This window comes from Erpetoichthys calabaricus, chromosome 7, assembly GCF_900747795.2.
Source record: "Erpetoichthys calabaricus chromosome 7, fErpCal1.3, whole genome shotgun sequence".
NCBI lineage: Eukaryota > Metazoa > Chordata > Cladistia > Polypteriformes > Polypteridae > Erpetoichthys > Erpetoichthys calabaricus.
Window position 1 is genome coordinate 68,295,107 of NC_041400.2, and position 19,849 is coordinate 68,314,955.

The 19,849-nt window shown below is 35.9% G+C and overlaps 1 protein-coding gene across 2 annotated transcripts in view; it reads right to left on the bottom strand.

The window, feature by feature from the left end:
- Nucleotides 1–1,024: 1,024 nt before the first annotated feature.
- The window catches only part of LOC114654270 (creatine kinase S-type, mitochondrial), a 58,642-nt gene continuing 39,817 nt past the window's right edge, over nucleotides 1,025–19,849 (bottom strand). The window contains exons 3-7 of one of the 2 annotated variants that reach the window (XM_028804695.2): nucleotides 15,984–16,069; nucleotides 9,582–9,705; nucleotides 8,689–8,823; nucleotides 5,381–5,506; nucleotides 1,025–1,261 (exon numbers count right to left, since the gene is read on the bottom strand). In XM_028804695.2, coding sequence (XP_028660528.2) covers nucleotides 1,145–1,261; nucleotides 5,381–5,506; nucleotides 8,689–8,823; nucleotides 9,582–9,705; nucleotides 15,984–16,069 — 588 coding nt within the window. In that variant the 3' untranslated portion in view covers nucleotides 1,025–1,144. The remainder of the gene's footprint in view (nucleotides 1,262–5,380; nucleotides 5,507–8,688; nucleotides 8,824–9,581; nucleotides 9,706–15,983; nucleotides 16,070–19,849) is intronic. The other variant, XM_028804696.2, reaches the window with a different exon arrangement.

Sequence of the window (19,849 nt, forward strand, 5' to 3'; positions counted from 1 at the left end):
GTATTCCACTTTATTTGGTAACATTTATCTTTCCACAAAGCCAGCTGTTCAATGAATACGGGCATTACATTTGTAGATAATTCTATTTAGAACAGGAAGGTAGCTAACATTAATCTGTATATATGTTTATTTTCTTTTGTAACACATTCAGAATTCCTGCTGATTCATACTGAAGTGAGGCCACAGATATGTAAGAGTTATGAAACTGTTCTGAAAGGTTTCAATGATCCAGGATGGTAGAGAAGTTGAATGTGTTTGTGTCAAACAAATTAGTTACATCTGTTCATGACAGCAATATACTCATCTGGAAAGTAGCTTTGTCATCAGGATAATGTTTCATGTTTCAAGGCTATGAAAGTTCTTGAATTGTAATTGAAATTTAACTGTGAATTCATTGTAACTTGCTGACCTCTCAGTTACCACATCTCTGATCAAAAATCTGTAAGGTGAAATAGAATAAGATGTATGGGGTAGAAACTGAGAAGCAGATAACCTGATAACATAAGCCAACATCTTTCTGTTTTATTTTCAAGACCTTGTTAAGCCTATTCATCATACTCTTTGTAAACTCACTTTACCTGTCATTAGAGTTTTGTGAGGGGTGAAGGAGAAAATGAAAACTGGAGTAAACTGACAAAAAACATGCTTTTTTCATGATATAATGAAAAGGGGCTATGTGTCTGTAAAGTACTTTTAAGTACTTCATAGCTTTTCTGTATCATCATAGAAATGGTGCTTTACATAAAAATATATAAAACTACATGCCAACTCATCTGGGTTCAGAGCTCACAGAAGAGAGATTCTAAATAGCATCCTACAATGTTTTAACCATGGTTTTTGTATTCACAGCAATAAGCATAAGGTGCAGCACCTGTTTGTACATTATGAATAATAGGGTATTCAGTTTTCATTTAATGTAATATGAATACATTGTATTTTTTTCAGCATCTCTTGTTTTTTGAATACAGCAAAGTCATGAAATTATAGTCTCACATATATGGAAATAATCACAGTTCCAGGATCATAAGTTTCATTTGTTTTTATTATTACACTATACTGTTATACATACTGTAAAGTTTAAGACCTTCAGCTTTGCCAAAGATGCTTGGAAGTATTGTGTGATTCCTTGGCACACAGTTGTAGCTTATTTTCTGAACTGGGAGACAGGAGGAGGAACTTTAATATCCTGACTTTTCTCAAGTCTCTTCTCGCAGTCAATCAGATAGTTAACTCCATCAATGACTAACTGCACAAGTTCAACCTAAAGGACAAGATAGCAAAGAGAATCACATTAAATGCACAGTATGGTAAAATATAGGGTTAAATTTACATTGGATTTTCTAATTGCATACTGTATGAAAAAACAGTTTTGCACTGTGATGATATGGATCTTACAGTTGCCTTTCCTCACAAGGCACAGGTTATCATGAAACATTTTGTGACATGTTGGGTAACAAATAGTACAGTTTATTCCAGAGCTACAGTATTAATATATCAAAGTATAGTCTATTCTTTTCAAGATGGAAATTTGAAGCTGTGCATATGCCTTTACCTTAGGATAACAATTAGCATGACACATTAGGTTGACTGTTCCTTATTACTTTACTATATCATATTTATTGTTTTATCCTTTTTAAAGTTACTAGTCTTGGTTATATCACAGGTGTTTGCTATTAACTCATGAATGTGTCTTAAAAGATCATGATATCCAACTGACACTTTACAATAAACTTGACTCTGTGTTTTTAGGAGTCTTGTTCTTTTTATATGGATAGAATGAATGATCTTTATTTCTCCCAAGAAGGAAATTCAGCTTTTTACAGAAGCTGAAGAAATATTATAAAAAACATTAACAACTGCTCTTGAATGTACACACAAATTACAAAAATAAAAAAAACATTTGACTTAGTTAAAGATAAAAGAATAGTCACAGTGTGTCTTTATAAAGACATACTGTATTGGCATAGGTATGAATGAGCCCCAGTAGCATTTTATGACCCACTTCTGCTGAAAGTAATTAATGTTAGTGTGTCATATCAGCATTGTTTATAATGGCCATTAGTTTTGTTTTCATTCTCTCCTCCACTACTGCCTCCAACAGATGGACAGTATGTGCCATAACTGAATCTGTCTTCTTAATTAGCTTGTTAAATTGGTGGGCCTTGCTTGAAGTGATGTTACCAGCCCAGCATACCACAGAGAAGAAAATCACACTTGCAATCACAAAGAGAACACGTGAGGGATATTATTACGAGATTACAGGCTCTTGAAGCAGAAACAGGATTAAGCACTATCCTTTCTTCTGTAGTTCCTCTGTGTTACTAGATCAGTCCAGCCTTTCACTTAATATGAACCCAGTGTACTTGTAGCGCTACATCACCTCTAAATCCACTCCCTGAATAATAATGAGGCATAGAGGCTTTCTTGTGCACTAAAAGTCGATAACCAGTTTGTTGTTTTTACTGATGTTAAGCTGCAAACAATTCTGTATGCACAAAGAAACAAAGTTCCCCACCTGACTCCCATACTCTGTCTTATCCCCGTTGTCAAAACGTCCCATGGTATGGTTTACAATAAATGAGAAAATAGATTTCAGTTTGTATGAAATAATCTTTAGAACATAAAAACCTGTAAGTCTCAGGCCCTTGATTCGTGTCTTTGATTTTGATGGCAGATCTTCAATTTGTCTAGCTTTTCATATTCATTATATAATCAATCTTTTTCCTACTTTGAGCACTAGACACATTTATCATTTATTGTTTCAGGAATTATGTAGTTACCAAACTGGCCAATCGGAGTTGTAGAGGCCTGTTTAAGGTCAGCATCAACACATTTTTTGAGTGTAGCTATCTTCTTATATTTGTCTTTTGTATTCTGTGCTGTCTTTGTATATTGCACCAATACTATCAAGACAAATTCCTAGTACACATTTGTGTACCTGGCCAATAAAGTTAATTCTGATTCTGATAAATCAACCTTTAGTTGTTACTTTTGTATTTTTCGCATTATAAAGTTTTACTTGAGTGTTTATTTATTGTAATTAAAGGCTTTTTTTAAAACTTTAAAATTAGTTTGATTACTTTCATTAATAAATCTCTACATGCTATTTCTATGTATCAGTAGTTTCATCTTTAGGTTAGATACAGATAAAAAACATCTACAACTAATGAATACCTGATTTGTACAGATGTAAGAAGCATTACACAATTTTTGATAATGAATTTTTAAGGAAAGTTATTACAAATGATTTAAAAATTTCAATATACACTAACCAATTATCTGTTAAGCATTATATCATGTTTGTTAATGACTAATTAATGGAAGATATCATAGAGTGTCTGCGGTGGGCTGGTGCCCTGCCCGGGGTTTGTTTCCTGCCTTGCACCCTGTGTTGGCTGGGATTGGCTCCAGCAGACCCCCGTGACCCTGTAGTTAGGATATAGCGGGTTGGATAATGGATGGATGGATGGATCATAGAGTGTTACCTTGTTTCTTAGTAGTTTCTATGTTTTTGAACCTGTTTGTTCTTTGTCTCTGCATATCAGTTGGATACATAGTGGATTAGTGAATCCTTTTAATTTAAACTGCACAGTGTCTCTGTTAATTCAGTTTGAAAGGCACATGTCCTACCTCTCGCCCTCGACAGCTAGAAATATGTGGGTATTATAAATGGCAGATATTGATCATGCCATAGATGCAACTAACATAAGGATATATTGATATATCGTAAATGCTTTCTACATAGTCTTGTAACCTATTGTTACTTGGCTACTGTGATATGACAATTATCATAAGAATTCTATTGGAAGTTACAAAACCATCTGCATTTTTCATCATTACTGTCAAAGTATTATCCTCCAAGTACCAGAGGACACTAATACAAAAGACCAAACCCAATAAAAGTGATGAAAATTCAAATTTCCTCAGTACACTTTCTTTAGTGTATGATTAATGCTTCAAAAATGTATCAGCCAATGGTGAAGTCATGTACAAAAACAGTTAAAAACTAATGTCAGTTCTGGAAAGTTTCATTTTACATCTTATTTATTGCAGGTTTTCTACTTGTAAACTGATTTTATACTAGCACTCAGAACTATCAAAACCCAGAATCAAGCTGATCTCTTGTTTAATATATTTTTCAATTAAAAACAGGAATGCTAAAAGAAGAATTACTCTCACATTAATATCCTATAATTAGTTTCAGTTATTTTTGGGGAAAAAAGTAGTAAAAATACAAAGAACTAGGCAGATTGGTTCTAGTAGTGGTTGTAGGAAAGCTATACTAGTTTTTAAGCAGTCCTTGCAGGTTAATTGTTATACCATTTTAGACAAACCCATGTAAGAATCCAGGTGTCAGGTCAGGTTGGGGACCAGGCACTGGTATATCACGTTGCCACACCCACCACATGATGAAACAGCTCAGGATCCTGGTTTGCAACTCCCGAGGCAGACACACACAGTCCAGTCCCACTCCCTGGAAATGATCATCTATCTGCCGCAGCCAAGTGTTACATAGGCATCCCCTTGGCCTGGTCCAACTGCATGGGTCCCCAACAATGAGGATCCTGTAAGCTAGATCACCCTTGGGTAATCGCACCACATGGCCGTAGTGCTGTAACTGATGCTCCCTCGTAATGAAGGTAATGTGCCTCATTCAGGACTGTGTGAGCAACCATTCGTTTGACGCAAAGTCAAACCAGTGGTACCCAAGTATTCCAAAGGAGTCCAGTCTTCGTCTCAGGTCACTGAATAGCGTCCATGTCTTGTACCCATATAGCAAAACATGAAGCACAAGGACTCTAACAGATTTCATCCTTTTGCAAAGATATTAGGAGTGCCACACACCCTTTTCCAGTGACCTCATAGAGCCCCTTCTTTAGATTGATTAATTTTTCTGAAGTTTCCACATTTGTTATGAAGAAAATCTCAATTTAGAATTTTCAGTTTTATAATAAGTAATATTAATTTACAAGTTAATAAAGAACCAAGCTATTTTACTTTAATTGCAATTACAATGAAATTCAATTCCAGGCCATTGTTTATATCCACCTAGCATTTTTTTGTTCTAAAGATAAAGCATAATTGTACAATACATAGACTTATGACATCTAACTTTCAATTCTCTATTTTTACATCATGCATAAATATGTGTGCTGTGAGTACAGAGTGAAATTAAAGGAAGGTGTTTTCACACTTAAGTAAAAGTCAAGTTGAAAATTGCTCTTAGTATACAATGTCTCAGAAACATTTACATTAACTGAAGATATAGATTATTTATTGCTCTATCAGTTGGCTATGTAATTTACAGTTTTGTAGATTATTAAAACATACACTGAGATTGATATAAAAATGTAAAATACATGAAGAAAGTAAATTTCACCTCAGAACGGCCAATGCGGTCCAAATTAGAAATATCAAACACATCCCCTACAGCTGCAGTGTCAACGCCACCAGTACCTCTTTTTTGAAGTCTCAAGTTATCCAGAATCTTATTGAAGCGAGGATCCTGTTAGGAGAAGTTGCAGATTAATCTTTACTGAAGTTAACTACTTGAAAGTAAGATGCAGAGTTCATCTTGCGGGGAGAAAGGAAAAAAAATTGAAAAAGCACAGAGGCCATTTAAATCAAATACTGCACTTTACTGAAGCACTAACAAGACTGAGAATTTTGAGCCTTCCCAGAAAGGTAGTATGTGATAAGTATGTGGCAGTACAAGTTTTAAGATAATATAGTGCTACTTATGAGTCAGGTGTGGTGTAGGTGAAGGGTAGTAAAGCAGTGCAGCTCCAGGGAGTGGGTGAGGCATTGGCTAAGTCTGTACATGTGAGCGGTGCACAATGGCCAGTTCCCTCATTTGCACCCAGGGATTTGTGATTACGTGACCTTCATGTGCAAATGTGGTTTAAAAGAAGTTTGTGCAGTATTTGGAGGTAGAGAGGCTTTTTGGAAGGAAACCAGAGGCTGTGTGGTTTGGCCCCTGTGTGGGAGCAAAGCCACTGGAGCTGTGAGGGTTGACCCTGCTGAGGTTCTGAGATATCCAAGAAGCGCTGAGGAAGTGTGATCAGATGGGATGATGGAGGTCCGGCTGATTCCTGAAGACGTAGATAGGATGTGAGTCTGGAGAAAATGACTGTAGCTATCCATGTCTTCACCAGCTGGGAAGACCCATTGAGGTGAGCATGGGGGAGACAGAGTGAGCCTCTACGAATGGATTAAAAATTGCTGCAGGAGACCTTGTTTTCTTAGTGGATTTATTGGTTTTTAGCCTGCCCATGATCAGTGGATTTTGTCATGTGTATTTAATGGATTTGAACTGTTTGCACTTTGCGGTTTGACCGCTAGACTGTTTTATTGAAATAAAAGCACTTTGCACAATGTGTCAACTTTGCACATTGTCCCAAGATCTGAAGCAGTAGCAAAATTACTAGTTATGCCTTCAGGTTACTTAGTGACCTCATCTTGCCTTTTTGCAGATATTTACAAAATGGGAAAATTGTGTTCTAAATAAGCAGCATTTCTGCCACTGATCATTTTTTGGTGGGACATATTAGGCTTACAACCTGAAAAGCTGTATTATAAACTATGTTACCAATTTGTGCCCTTAGTCTGTAGTTTTAAAGGTGATTGAGAGTGCTGCAACTGAGAAAATAGTAATCCTCTGAATAATAAGAATGAGCTGTTTAAACCATTTTACTTACTGTATAATTCTGATATGTAAGAAATATGCAGTATTGGCTTTTTAAAATGAGTCCAGGTGTACACAAACTCCCAGACAGGCTCACACCAAGTGACTGTTCCTTGACAAGTGATCATACACTCAGTGCTACCTTCTGACACTGGCTTTCACAGCCTGAAAACTGAGGCTTGAGATTGGAGAATAAAATGCCACAATATTGCTGTGTTCTGGTAGCACACCAAACTGTTTGTACAGATTAGGTTAAGGAGCAATGTAGAAAGGAAGAAACCAAACAATTGTGTGTATTTATATTGGTATATATATTGTGTGTATTTATTAAAGGTCATAATCCAAAAAGTGTAAATTGAAACTGACAGGAGGTCAAAGCATGTAATGGCAGACAAAACAGACTGTCACAAATCTTGGTTACTTTTAGATTTAGCCTGAACCATTTTAATTACGTTTTACTCTGGATTTCTTCTTTTCATTCATATTTATTATCCTGTTTTTGATATCATTGCAGTGAAAGTTTCTCCTAGGCATTGCCATTTTGTGACTTGTTTTTATGGCTCCATCCATATTGTCTATGACAACAGTATTGGCTGGTCAAGTGAGGCGCTGATGTTGCTGTGCAAGAAATCATCTTGTCAGCATTATTTAAAATGGCAGTGTTCTGTCCTTAACATTCAAGCTTTGGATGACTGTTAAGAACCAAACTTTCTCAGAAGATAGGGAAAGGCTAATAGGAAGATTTAAGACTCCTGGCTGTGCTTTTTGACTTCAACTTTTGCTTGACTTTTTTGGTTCTGATTATCATATTTCCTGATTTCCTTCCTGTATTCTCACCTACACCTGTTCACTGGATTTAATTCTTCCTTTTCATCTCATAAACTTTTTCCCAAACTTTTGCCAAACTTATATGCGGTCCTTTTATTGTTTGCACAATACAGGAAGAGTAATCTAAAAACACTGAACATAGGCAATATACAATGTGAGGCTCAGTGCTGTGATGTAAATATGGGACGGAGTAATTGATTGCTTTTGTGATCAGAGCTTTGAGTGATACTGAAGTTAACTACTCAGAGAAGTTTTGCTTAATTGTTATGTGAGCAGTTGAGAGGTGGCACTGTTTTTGTGAGGGGGTGAGCCTGCAGGGTGAACAGATTCATTTTGTGTGTTTATTATTACAAACTTGGCAATTACCAAAAAAAGGGAAGGAGTCCAGTCCAGACATGACTCAATTTAAGTTAAACATAAGGATGGTTGAAAGACCGTAAACTAAAGCAGGTTATTTATTCATGCATACACTTGCTCTCATTAACCTCTATAAAACATTCAATAAAATGTGTATTTAATAAATAAATGTGTAGTTAGGAGATCCGGATTCGCTTCCCGGGTCGTCCCTGCGTGGAGTTTGCATGTTCTCCCCGTGTCTGCGTGGGTTTCCTCCGGGCGCTCCGGTTTCCTCCCACAGTCCAAAGACATGCAGGTTAGGTGGATTAGCGATTCTAAATTGGCCCTAGTGTGTGCTTTGTGTGTGGGTGTGTGTGTGTATGTCCTGCAGCGGGTTGGCACCCTGCCCGGGATTGGTTCCTGCCTTGTGCCCTGTGTTGGCTGGGATTGGCTCCAGCAGACCCCCGTGACCCTGTGTTCGGATTCAGCAGGTTAGAAAATGGATGGATGGATGTGTATTCAATAAATGTCCTTATACCAATGTGTGCTACAGTCTATTATTTTCTCATAAAGCAGTTGCTTTGACCAGAGGTGTAATGGTCAAGTGGCAAAGTATTGGACCTAATACTCAAGTCCACTTGCTTGTCTGGTTCAGTCTTTATCTCTGACTTACTATGTACTCACTGTGAGCAAATCAATTAACCTGTTCTCCTATTGTAAAAAATATATAAATATGTCTACATTATATCCATAATTGTAAAGTGTATTGGGATGGTGCTAATCGTAGAAAATGCTTCATATGAAATGAAGGGTGTTACTTTATTTTTCACTTATCTTACTTTACTGAGGTGGGGGAGCCTGACATGCACACCAGCACGCAGTCCTGTTCCAAGATTAGAAGGGCAGGTCAGAATGTATCCCAGCCTCTCATTCCACATGAACTCCCAGCCTCTTTCCTGAATCAGCTTTTCAACCTGTAAAAGAAACCAAAACTGTTGGTGTTAGGACTATTAATGTGAAATCCTACATAATGTATTATTTCACTCTAACAAGTGTGGCCAAACTTAGAGTCATCCTTAAGAGAGGCTTGAAGTTTGATTTTTTCATTTTCACTATAAAATCAGCAAAATCTCTTTAGAGGTCTATTCTGTATCTTTATATTTGATACATCTTGATCACTTCCAATTTGTTGTATTGCTCTTTTCATTTTAAGTGGAGTTAACTGATCATATTCCAGTTCCCTTAGCCAACACAGCAAAACAAAAAAAATCTCTCCACAGAATGTATTCATTATAGTACACTTGTGCATGAAAAGTTTATGCAAAGAGAATTTAAAGCAGAATGTACCTAGTAAACAAAGCCTAGATGCAATTTGAGAAGTGCATTATATCCTTAATGTCAACCCCAAAAATGGCCATTAAACTAGCAAAGACCATACAATATGTGACAATATTAACCCAATAAACCTACAGTATATCATTTTAGCCCAAGTTCCTCACTGTTTTCCTTTAACAGACCCTGACAAATGATTTAAATTGTGCTGCTGGAGGTAAGATGTTTCGAGTGAAGGGTGCATTTTCACTTTATCTTATACTGAGATTATATTACATTTACTGTAACTATATGGCTTAAATATCTGAATATATTTTGTTTGTCAGGTGTCAGCTTGGACAAAAATTAAATAAAAAACACATTTTATAATGCATAAACACACAGTTTAATATTGACCCACCTCTTTTAATCCACGGCAGAACCTTTCAAAGACTCTCTTCATGTTTCCACCTTTCTCCATTGAGATTACCCGTGTGTGGTCCTCTTCATTGATCCATATCAGGAAGGTTTTATCAAAGTTGTGCCTATTAGGTAAAAGAGACATTTTATGAGCTGAGTGTGTTCTAGTTTGAAACACACATTTTCTGACCTCCAGTTTGCAACAGAGCTGCTTTGATATTAAATTGGTCTTTTTCAAACAAGCATAATATAAGTATAAGTTAGACTAACAAACCAGACATACCTTGGACCATGCACAACCACAAGCTCACAATGCATGTTGTAAGATTTCTCTTTACTTTATTATTTTATTGTTTTGCATGCTTGCTGAATCCACTACTGGTGCATTCTGAAACAGAACGATGTAAATAGAAACAATGGAAAAACTGCTACTTGCTTGCATGATTTACTTATCTATTGCCATTCTAACTTTAATACTTTTTTTTACCTTTTTTAAGTTGAATTTATTTTTTATTCAGCCCATCAAAATAAAAAAAATCTACAAAAATCATATTTTACGCTTTTGCATTTTTATTATAATTATTAGAATAATAATATCCAAAGTGCTTATAAAACAACAGTTCTGCAATGTGACTCCCCTAAAATCTTAATCTTTTTCAGGAGTACTAATTCTTGCTTCAAATCTTGAAAAAAAAAATGTTTCCTTGTTATATGTAAAATAAATCTTCAAAAAGTGATGTGAGTCTCATTAGATCAAAACTGGAAAGTAGTAGCAATTGCAAAATGATCAAAACATTGCAGTAAGCAGGACTATAGGAAAGTGTGGTTGTTTGGCGAAATGCCGTGAAGTTCACAGAAAAATCTCAGATGTTACATTAACTCTTATGCTGGGTCCATGTTGACAGTAAAAAAACACTGTACTGTGTGGTAAAGTGGAATGGATACAACCTAGTAATGTTGCCATGGTGACTTGGTGGGATTTTGGTAGTTTCCATCAGTAGGAGGGCAGTTGTAAACTAGCACCACAATGCAAGTATATTTGCAATTAGAAACAAATATTTCATGGTCACTATTATTCATGGACATTAAGGCCAATATTATAATGCTTTACATCCTGAAAATACAGCCACACAAATATGCCACATTACAAAATTTTGATCATAATGCCATATTGTTGTAATGTCAGCATTATATCATGTACAATTAATTACTTTCTGTAAACTCTTCCTCCAAGATAAAATGCTAACATTAGAATTTTTTATATCCTATAGTACATTTTGCTAATGGACTGAATGGCCTGTTCTCATCAAAATTATTCCCATGTTTTAACAGATAGGCTATGTTGGTAACTGTAACAAATGTACCTCATCTCTTCTGCAAATAGAAACTTTTCTGTTATATTAAGTTCAGCAGCATTCCTTCTCCATGGTTTTAAGCTGTTTATTGAATAGCGCAGGGTGTGCTTCCATTAAAACTAGCTGTTGGAGCTTCACCATGTTAAAATATAAAAAGGAAAACAAAAACTGGTATGACCCGCTGCAGAAAATGTTGCAAAATTTGAACTTTTGATGGAAGTTTACCTTTTCAAAAGCATTATTCACCACCAACAAAGGGAGACTGTTCCATCACTGTTTAATTGAAAAACATTGACTTCATGGTTTGTCACTAACTGAAAACTGCTAACATTTGAGCCTCCCTTAGGGTGTTAAAGCAACAGTATTTCCAAATAAATACTTTAAGTGTTAATTTAATACTGTCAATTTTCCTGTGGTAGCCACATCCCAGTGAATCAAGTCAGATCTGTGAAGAATCATGGACATGCTATTCTAAATCAGTTGTAGCCTAGGTTTTCTGTACAAAGGCATTCTTTGAAATCACATAGCATGCTATACAAACAATTAAGCTGGTTTAAGTTTTTGCAAAGAACTATAGATGTATTTATGCCTTAGATTAAAATATACTGGGTAAAGCAGCATTATAATAATATGAACAAACCATACTATAAAGATTAATTTAAGTATGTTACACATTAAGACAGTAAGATAAAATATGTATCAAAGTTCAAATGTTATTGATGCAAAGGGCTATGCAGCAGTTGTTCTTGCCACTTAATGGTAGATGAAGGAACTTGATACTCAACCTTTTCTGATGACTTCATAAACCAAAGCAAAAGTTCAAAATCAGGATTGTTCCACTAACGCCAGATTGGCTGGTCACTCTACACCAAGCTGTATAGAATTACTTTTACAGGTCATTGGAACTGAGCAGGGCCCTAAGGAAACTAGTGCACAAGCAACATCATATACAGTATATTTCCTGAGTGTATTATCCTGTGCATACAAGTAATTTCCGACTATGCTATTTTCGATTTAATTTCAGCTTTAAGCTTAAGTTCTTTTAATTAGTGCTGTAAGCTTGTAGTCGGTGAAGAGTTGAATTTGCTAGTCTAACAGTTTTCAAATTAAGTCAACACTTCCTGGAAGATATCTCTAAAACACTCATATTTGATCACAATCTTTCCATTTCTGTGCTTTCCAAATTGTTAGAATTTAATTTTTATTCATCCTTTCATTCTAAATAAAGTGTGAGGAAATGTATTATATTTTCAAAAATGAATGATTCTGTATTCCAGCAAATTCCATACATCAAACCAGAATCAACACACACACACTGTATGACGAGACAGGAGATTAATTAAACCAGACAGCAGCATTTAGTGACAAAATAAGAAAAATAATCATGTGCACATATCTGAATACATCAGCGTGTAAGATTTTCTGAGGTTCTGTTAAAAGATTGTCTAAAAATCAATGTAAGAATTTAGAGTGTAACTATAAAACAGAGGAACTATGTAAGAAAGAACAGAGCAGACCTTTTTTTCTTAGGAGACCGTGCCCCTTTAATGTGGGGAGTGACATATTTCACATCTTCTACAACTCTGTGATGGTCTGTGTTGTTTTCTACACCATGGTGTGCTGGTCTGGTAACATAACTTCAAGAGATGCTCACTGAATCAACAAGCTAATTTAAAGGGGACACATTCCCTGTAGGTAGTAGTAGTAGAGGAAAGAATGAAAACAAAACTGAGTGCTATTATGAACAATGCTGCACATGCTCTCTCTGACACACTAATGCTGAGGACTTTCATCCAGCGAATCATACAGTAGAATTATGTCAAGAAATGCAACTGGGGCTCCTTTATTCCAGCAGCAGTATGCCTGTAAAACGGCTCACTGTGATTACCAAAGTAGAAGCTTTTTTTCATTTTAGTCATTATAGTGTGTGTTCAGACCATAGTGTGTGTTTATTTATTTCTTTATTGAACATCTGTAAAAAGCTATTTCCCCTCTGGGGACAAATAAAATCCTATCTTTCTATTTATTCCATAGGTGTGGCATCAATAGGATTAGTTACATCAAATGTCAATTTTAAATGAATAGAATTTAAACAGAAGCATAGAGGCAAGAGTGCATAAAGTTTAGTGTTTGCAAATTATGTGTTTGCTCTTGAGATTTTTTTTTTTAGTGTACATAGTTATTACGATTGCATTGAGAGCATAATGTAGTTATTGTGGTAACTTAACATATTCAATATTTTGTTTCATTGTTACAAGCAGGTCTGCTTTAATTTTGAACCTTAATAAAGATGGTCTTGAAATACATTGGCCATGTCACATATGGTGGATGTAACGTACTGCAGATACTCTTCTGAGTTATTTATAAGGAGACTCAATGCTGTGGTTTAGCTGTTGTGGTGTAGACTTTTTTTTATCTCATTTTTATCCTACTGAGTGAAACACTCAGTCAAGCTTCCTTTGATTGAATGACATGTTTTTGTCAAAAAAGTTCTTATGTACTTTCTGAAAACTAAACTATACTGTCTTGTTTGTCAGGATATTTGTGTACTGCATTTTTTATCTGTCTTTCAATGTCAGTTGAGTTTTTGCTATAGTTAATCTTCATATAGAAACTGTGCCCCATTGCTGTATGACTTCTTTGGGGTGCTAGATGCAAACAGTTATTCTGTTTGGCTAAAGGACAATTACTTTAGCTTGATTAATGCTATTCACTGAGAGTCTGTGACAAACACTCTTGAAAGTAGCTTGTACTGAATCCCTGTCATTCTTAACTTATTGTGTTACTTGCAAGAAGACCATTGTGATGCTTATTTATTTAATTTGACTGGAACAACTTAGTCATATCTGAGCATATGCTACAATACAGATCTCTTGTAAATATAACCCATTAGTACTAGCTATTAGAACAATCTAGATGAGAATGGGCCATTCCCATTCAAAGCCTGCCAGTCCTTTCCACCAATTTCTTCCAAAATAACATCAAGTCTGGTTTTGAAGGTCCATAAAGTTTTCCTATCAATTACAATACTTGGCAGCTTATTCTCTTTGTGAAGAAAAACTTTCTAAAGTTTGTGCAATATTTACCTATAACAAGTTTCCAACCATACCTCTGTGTTCTTATTGAACTCATTTTAAAGTAATTTTTTTTTCATGGGGACAAATAAAGTACCCCTGTCTGTCTGTCTACCTACCTACCTACCTACCTACCTATCTACCTACATAGGAGATTCACTCGAAAGAGGCCCCAAATATTCTGTTGTAACTCCCGTTAGGAGGAAGCAACCTGAAGCAAAAAAATATATTATATACCTTGACATACATGTAATCGATTGCATTACATGCAATGCTGGAAGTGGTTTCCGTTTTCTGCCAGACACATGTTGACACGGCGTTCCACGTTCCTGAACATATCGGCAAGCGTCTCAGGGGGGAATGGCAGCCATTTCACATTGGATGTTTTCCTTCAAATCTTCCACAGTGTGAGGCTTGTTCTGATAGACTTTTCTTTTGAGCATACCCCAAAGGAAGAAGTCTGGATGGTGTCAGATCCGGCAACCATGGTGGCCAAAGCCCCTTTCAAATTACCCTGTTGCTGAAGAAGGACTCAGTTTCTGCCATGCTCGTTGCCAATGTGTGACATGTTGCTCCATCTTGCTGGAAGTAACCTTCTGTTAACTCACTTTTATCTAGTTGATTCTGACATCACTTAAATGAACTGGTGACCCAATAGGTTTTGTGAGATATGGACGGCCATTCATCCCGGCCAATACCCTCAGGCCGCCAGATGGAGCCCTCCTTGCAGCATGGAGGTGCCCCGAATGCCAGCTGGGAATCGTGGACAATGGAGTTTTAATGCACAGCCCTGCTGGATACCATGGGGGCTGCCAGGAGTCGCTGCAGGGAGGCCCAGGGACTGTTATTTGCCCTATAACCTGGAAGTACGTCTTAGAGGAAATGACATACTTCCGGGATAAAGAAGAAGAGTTTTCATCTGACCTGGAAGTGCTGGGTAATCACATGGACTGGAGGATCAGAAGCACTTCCAGGTCATGGACTATAAAAGACTCTGGAAAATCCCAGACGTGCGAGCTGAGTGGGGAGGAAGGGTGGCAACACGTCTGGGAGTGGAGGATTGTTTATTGTTATTGAGAATTGTAGTGTTTAAGTATTGTGGAGTGGAGGGTGCTTGGTGCACAGTATTATTATAAAATAAATAATTATTGTACTTATATTTGGTGTCTGGTGTCTGATCCGAGGGTTCAAGGGAGTGATAGCACCCCCTATCTGTCACAGTTTGCATGATGAAGACGCGCTGCTCAATACTGTACACCACCATCCTGATGAGAAGTCAAGTGACTGAGTGAATGGGTTAAACTTTGTGACGGCTGTCTGGCGCCTACCTCATCGCTCAGACATAAGCGCATTCTGTCTTGTTCGAAGCTCCATATACTGAGGAGTACATTGCACGTTGTTTTGTTCAGATTGCTTTGTCCTAGCGAGAGTTATTACAGAATATTTGGGGCTTCTTTCGAGTGAATCTCCCTGTATCTGTCTGTCTGTCTCTTGCCTCTTGCTTTCTTGGCTATAGTTTTCTGGCTTGCATTGTCAAGCTAACAGTGCAATTTGTGGAACAAAGTCTTGTCCTTTTACAGATAATGTAGTTATTTTAAAATGCTGTTGCACTCTTTGTAAAACATGAGACACTACAATGATATCAATCAAGACAACCTGTATAATTGAAACTACTGCATTTAAGAAGTGTCGTGCATGTTAGCATTTCAAGCTAATTAGTGTAATGTACTTTGACATTAATTAGCAAGGAGAAATAAAATTAATCCTCAATCCAAAACAAATGTGGTTAATAATACAACAATAATTTATTTAGTATAGAAAATGTAAATAGAATTAGCTAGCAAAGCTTAAAATAGATGTCATTGATAGTTTGTAAAAATGCCTGAGCTTTCGACTTACAAACAACTTTGGCAATATAGACCATGCATTTAAGACACATTTTGTTCTTCCACTGAGCATGCCTGTTTCTCATACCAGATTCCTCTGGCATCTGGCCAATCGCGTGCCATCCCTGCACATGTCAGTAAAGGCGAAACTGGCTTATCAAACAAGAAGTGATCCTATGGGTCAAAAATTTTCAAAAATAAAAACATGATCATTAGGATTATTCAGAAAAAAACCCAAAAGTCATACCTGCAGAATTCCTACATGGTAAATATTTATGTAGATATTTATTGTACAGTCTGATTTTTTTGTCTTAGTTTGATGCCAAGCAGGAAGCCTGCATGTAGCACCTTTTTCAAAAACAAGAAAAATCAAAGGTGAGATAAAACCGAATAAGTGCCTGCACTGCACATTATGACCTAACTCCATTCTCTTTAAGACACATAGATACCAACTGGACAGCCTGATGACAATTTTTAAAGTATAAGTTTAATTTGTATAAAATATATTTTATTTATGTGATCTTTCCACAGTCCTTACATGAATTAAATAAATTACACCATGTGTTAAAAATTCCCTCATTCCTTTGGATTGTGCACCATGTGTTTATTTCTTAAGTACCTGTGTATATAGGGAGTAACTCAAGAAACTGGAGAACTAAACAAAATGACTATGACAGAGCAGTAGTTATGATTGCCTGCACCACACCAGGCTGAAATAAACCCTTGCCCTAAGATAAGGAAGTCCATTTCCAACCATCACACCACCATGTCTGTATGGTGCAAGGCTGAGGTGAAAGCCTAATGCCATTCAATGATTTATGAAGACAGCACAAGCACATTTTTCATAAAACTGTGTCTATACCTTACTTACTACTGTGCTGGAGGCTTGCAAATGTACTTCATTGTACATTCATTGTACAGCCACTGAGTTAGCTATAGGTATTAACAGACATGTATGAAAGGGATGCCTGCTTTCACATTTTAGTCACCCGCAAACAAACTCCCAAACTGTCCTGGCCTCGTATTTTCTTTCTTTCTGCATTTCTCCAAAGCCAACTGAATACAGAAAAAGTCTCCATCAAAGTAAAGCTAGCTGCAATTCTAGAACACAGATTCTTTAAAACTTTTAAAGAACTTGGAAATATTATTAGCTCATAAATATTAATATTATTTAAAATGCAGACATTAGTCTCTCTCTTTTTTTTTAACCGTTCGCCTACACTATTCCACCATTATCAACCCTTGAAAACAAAGAGTTAGAAACTCTATTCAGAGCTATATACTTCTGAAAACACAGCCTCGGTGTTGTGGTATAGATGAGCAAAAATGCAGACTTTAATCATACTCTGATTTATTTCTTCCTTATTATGTAGCCCTTCTGTGATTGGATCCTGCTCATTACAATGTTTCTTTCCCTGACTGGTCACCCTTCACAGAAGAAAAACATATTCCAATGTAGCAGACACACAAGGGTTGCTTTCCATGGCAACTTTTATGTTATTTACCTGTTTGCATCTAAAATCATTTTGTACAGTCCAAAAGGCAAATAATTTACTGGTTGCTACAGTTTCATAATAAATCCCATGTCTGGTGGCATTACCATCACTTGATACATTTTTCCAGCCTAGCGTAGGACAGAGTAAGGACGGAGATTGTTTCCATTTAAAAATGCCATTTTAAATTGAAAACGTAGTAGTGTGGACATAACTTAATGAACCATTTACATCTAATTTGTTCTGTTCTATATTGCTAGAATCTGGTTTGGCTGGCTGTACTTTATTACTTTTCCATCCAACCTACCATTCCTAACCTGCTTCATCCAAACTGCATGGCATGTAGAGTTTGAGTCTTTAATTGTAACATCATACATTCTGAAGATATCCACTCCAAACAGAGCACCAGTCATTAACAGGGTACACCCAAGTACCCACACTGAAGGTAAACTGGGATAGTGGATAGTGGTGAGATAATCTTAATCAACACCACCATTATTTTTTATTGTTTTGTAATTAACACTTATTGATATGTTTTTTTTATAGATTTGAACAAAATATTTCTAAAACTCAGGAGAATTGATTCGGTAATTCAATCTTATTTCACACAGTTAAGTTTAGGAATTACCTAAAACCATTTGGAAATTTTTTTGTATTTTCATTTCTGTTTCCAAAATGTCTTCTCTAAAACTTTATTCACCACCTTTGTAGTAACACTGTTTTTGCATGGAAGGAATCAGAATGATCTGATCAGAAACTATTTCATAAAACTTAATAACATTCAAGTGTAACTGGTATTCAGTATTTCTTCTAGATGATTTACTGATTCATTAATAAAAAATTCTAGTGGATCACAACAAATTTATGGAAAATGGTCTTATCCTAATTATCTGCTTAAACATCAAATCCTAGTACCGCATTTTGCATGTTGTCTTTTTCTCTGTGATTGCATTCTTGCAGAGATGTCTTGCTCTGCTTTAGGCTTCTGGTCAAGTGGAAACATAGAGCTAAATCTGAAGGTGATGCACCAAATCTAGCAGTTCCTATTGTTTTTTATAGTATTTGTCTATTTTATTTTAATTTTCCATTGATTTTAAAATGTAAGTTGTCAGAACAAAAGATATTGTTTTGACAATGTCTGGAATTTAGGATGTAATGAAAAATCAAGCAAAATGACACCTTCTTTTGACTAACTAAAAAGATTACAATTTGCAAGCTTTTTAGGCATCTCAGGCCCCTTCTTCAGGCAAGATGTAATAGAGAAATTAAAATGTTCTCGTATGTTAGACCGTTTGTTGCTTTAACAATTATGTTTAATTTTTTTTTTTGCTTGGTAGTCTAATGATATCCCTCTTTAGGCAGTATGCAAGTTCAGTGCTTATAAGTACAAAATGTATTTATTTATAGTATAACACTTTACCAGTTAGTGGAATGAAGGCTGTGTGATTTATGTGGTGATCTAAAGTCATTTGCACACTACATCTGATAGCTTGAATTTGCAGGATCTACACCCCCATATTTGAAGTCATCTACACAGCTTCAAAATGTTTCTTTCTGCTTTCTCTGGGAATAGCTTTTTTTTCTAGCAGTTGTTTGTGTGCGATCACATTGGTCCTTTTGTCTGTCCTGTTATTTTTCAATGGAGAAAATCACAGTGTGAATTAATAAACAGGTTCTCACTTCTTGAAAGTTAGTACACACTTAGAGAATGTTAGAATTCTGGAATTGGAACTAAATTATAAGCCCCCATAGCGTTATAAATGGAAATATTTGCAAGTCAGCCAGTTCACAAGATCAGTAGTCTTACTGAAATGATTTAATCAGTGAGTATGTAATTTTATTATAATGAACCAGTCATTTATCAATACACTACATCATGCATTTATCAATACCATATCACATCAAATATCTATCCATCCATACCATATTGAGAATGAATGGAAGGGTAAATTTATTTTCGTAGGGTAATGGTTTATGTGATCTTACGTAAACATTCATGTCTTCTAGTCACACTTGCCTTGTAATTTGTAATTCTCATATATTCAAGCATACTTTGGCATTTTGAAAGAAATGGAGTCATACTGGTTTTTGGCTTATCAGTTTTTGTATGAAATGTATTTCTTCAAAACTAATGGTCAATGAAGCCTCAGTTTCCAAATGAGTATTCAACAGTTGTCATAGTTAATCAGTTTGGTACAGAAGAACATTAATTGGAATGTTAATATTTGCTGGTGATGTTTTCCTGTCAGTGTTATGATGAAAAGAAACCTATCTAGGCACCATGCTGAAATCAGATTTCTACTATAATGAACGCTCTAAAATTCAAGGGAGATCACCAACTTTTCGATTCATTTGGCAAGCCTCTGGGTTCAGTTTTAATTGCCAAAAAGAGCCTGTAAAAGTCTTAATATTATATTATTTTCTGGTTCTTAATAACTATTTTTTAGTGTATTGACAAGCT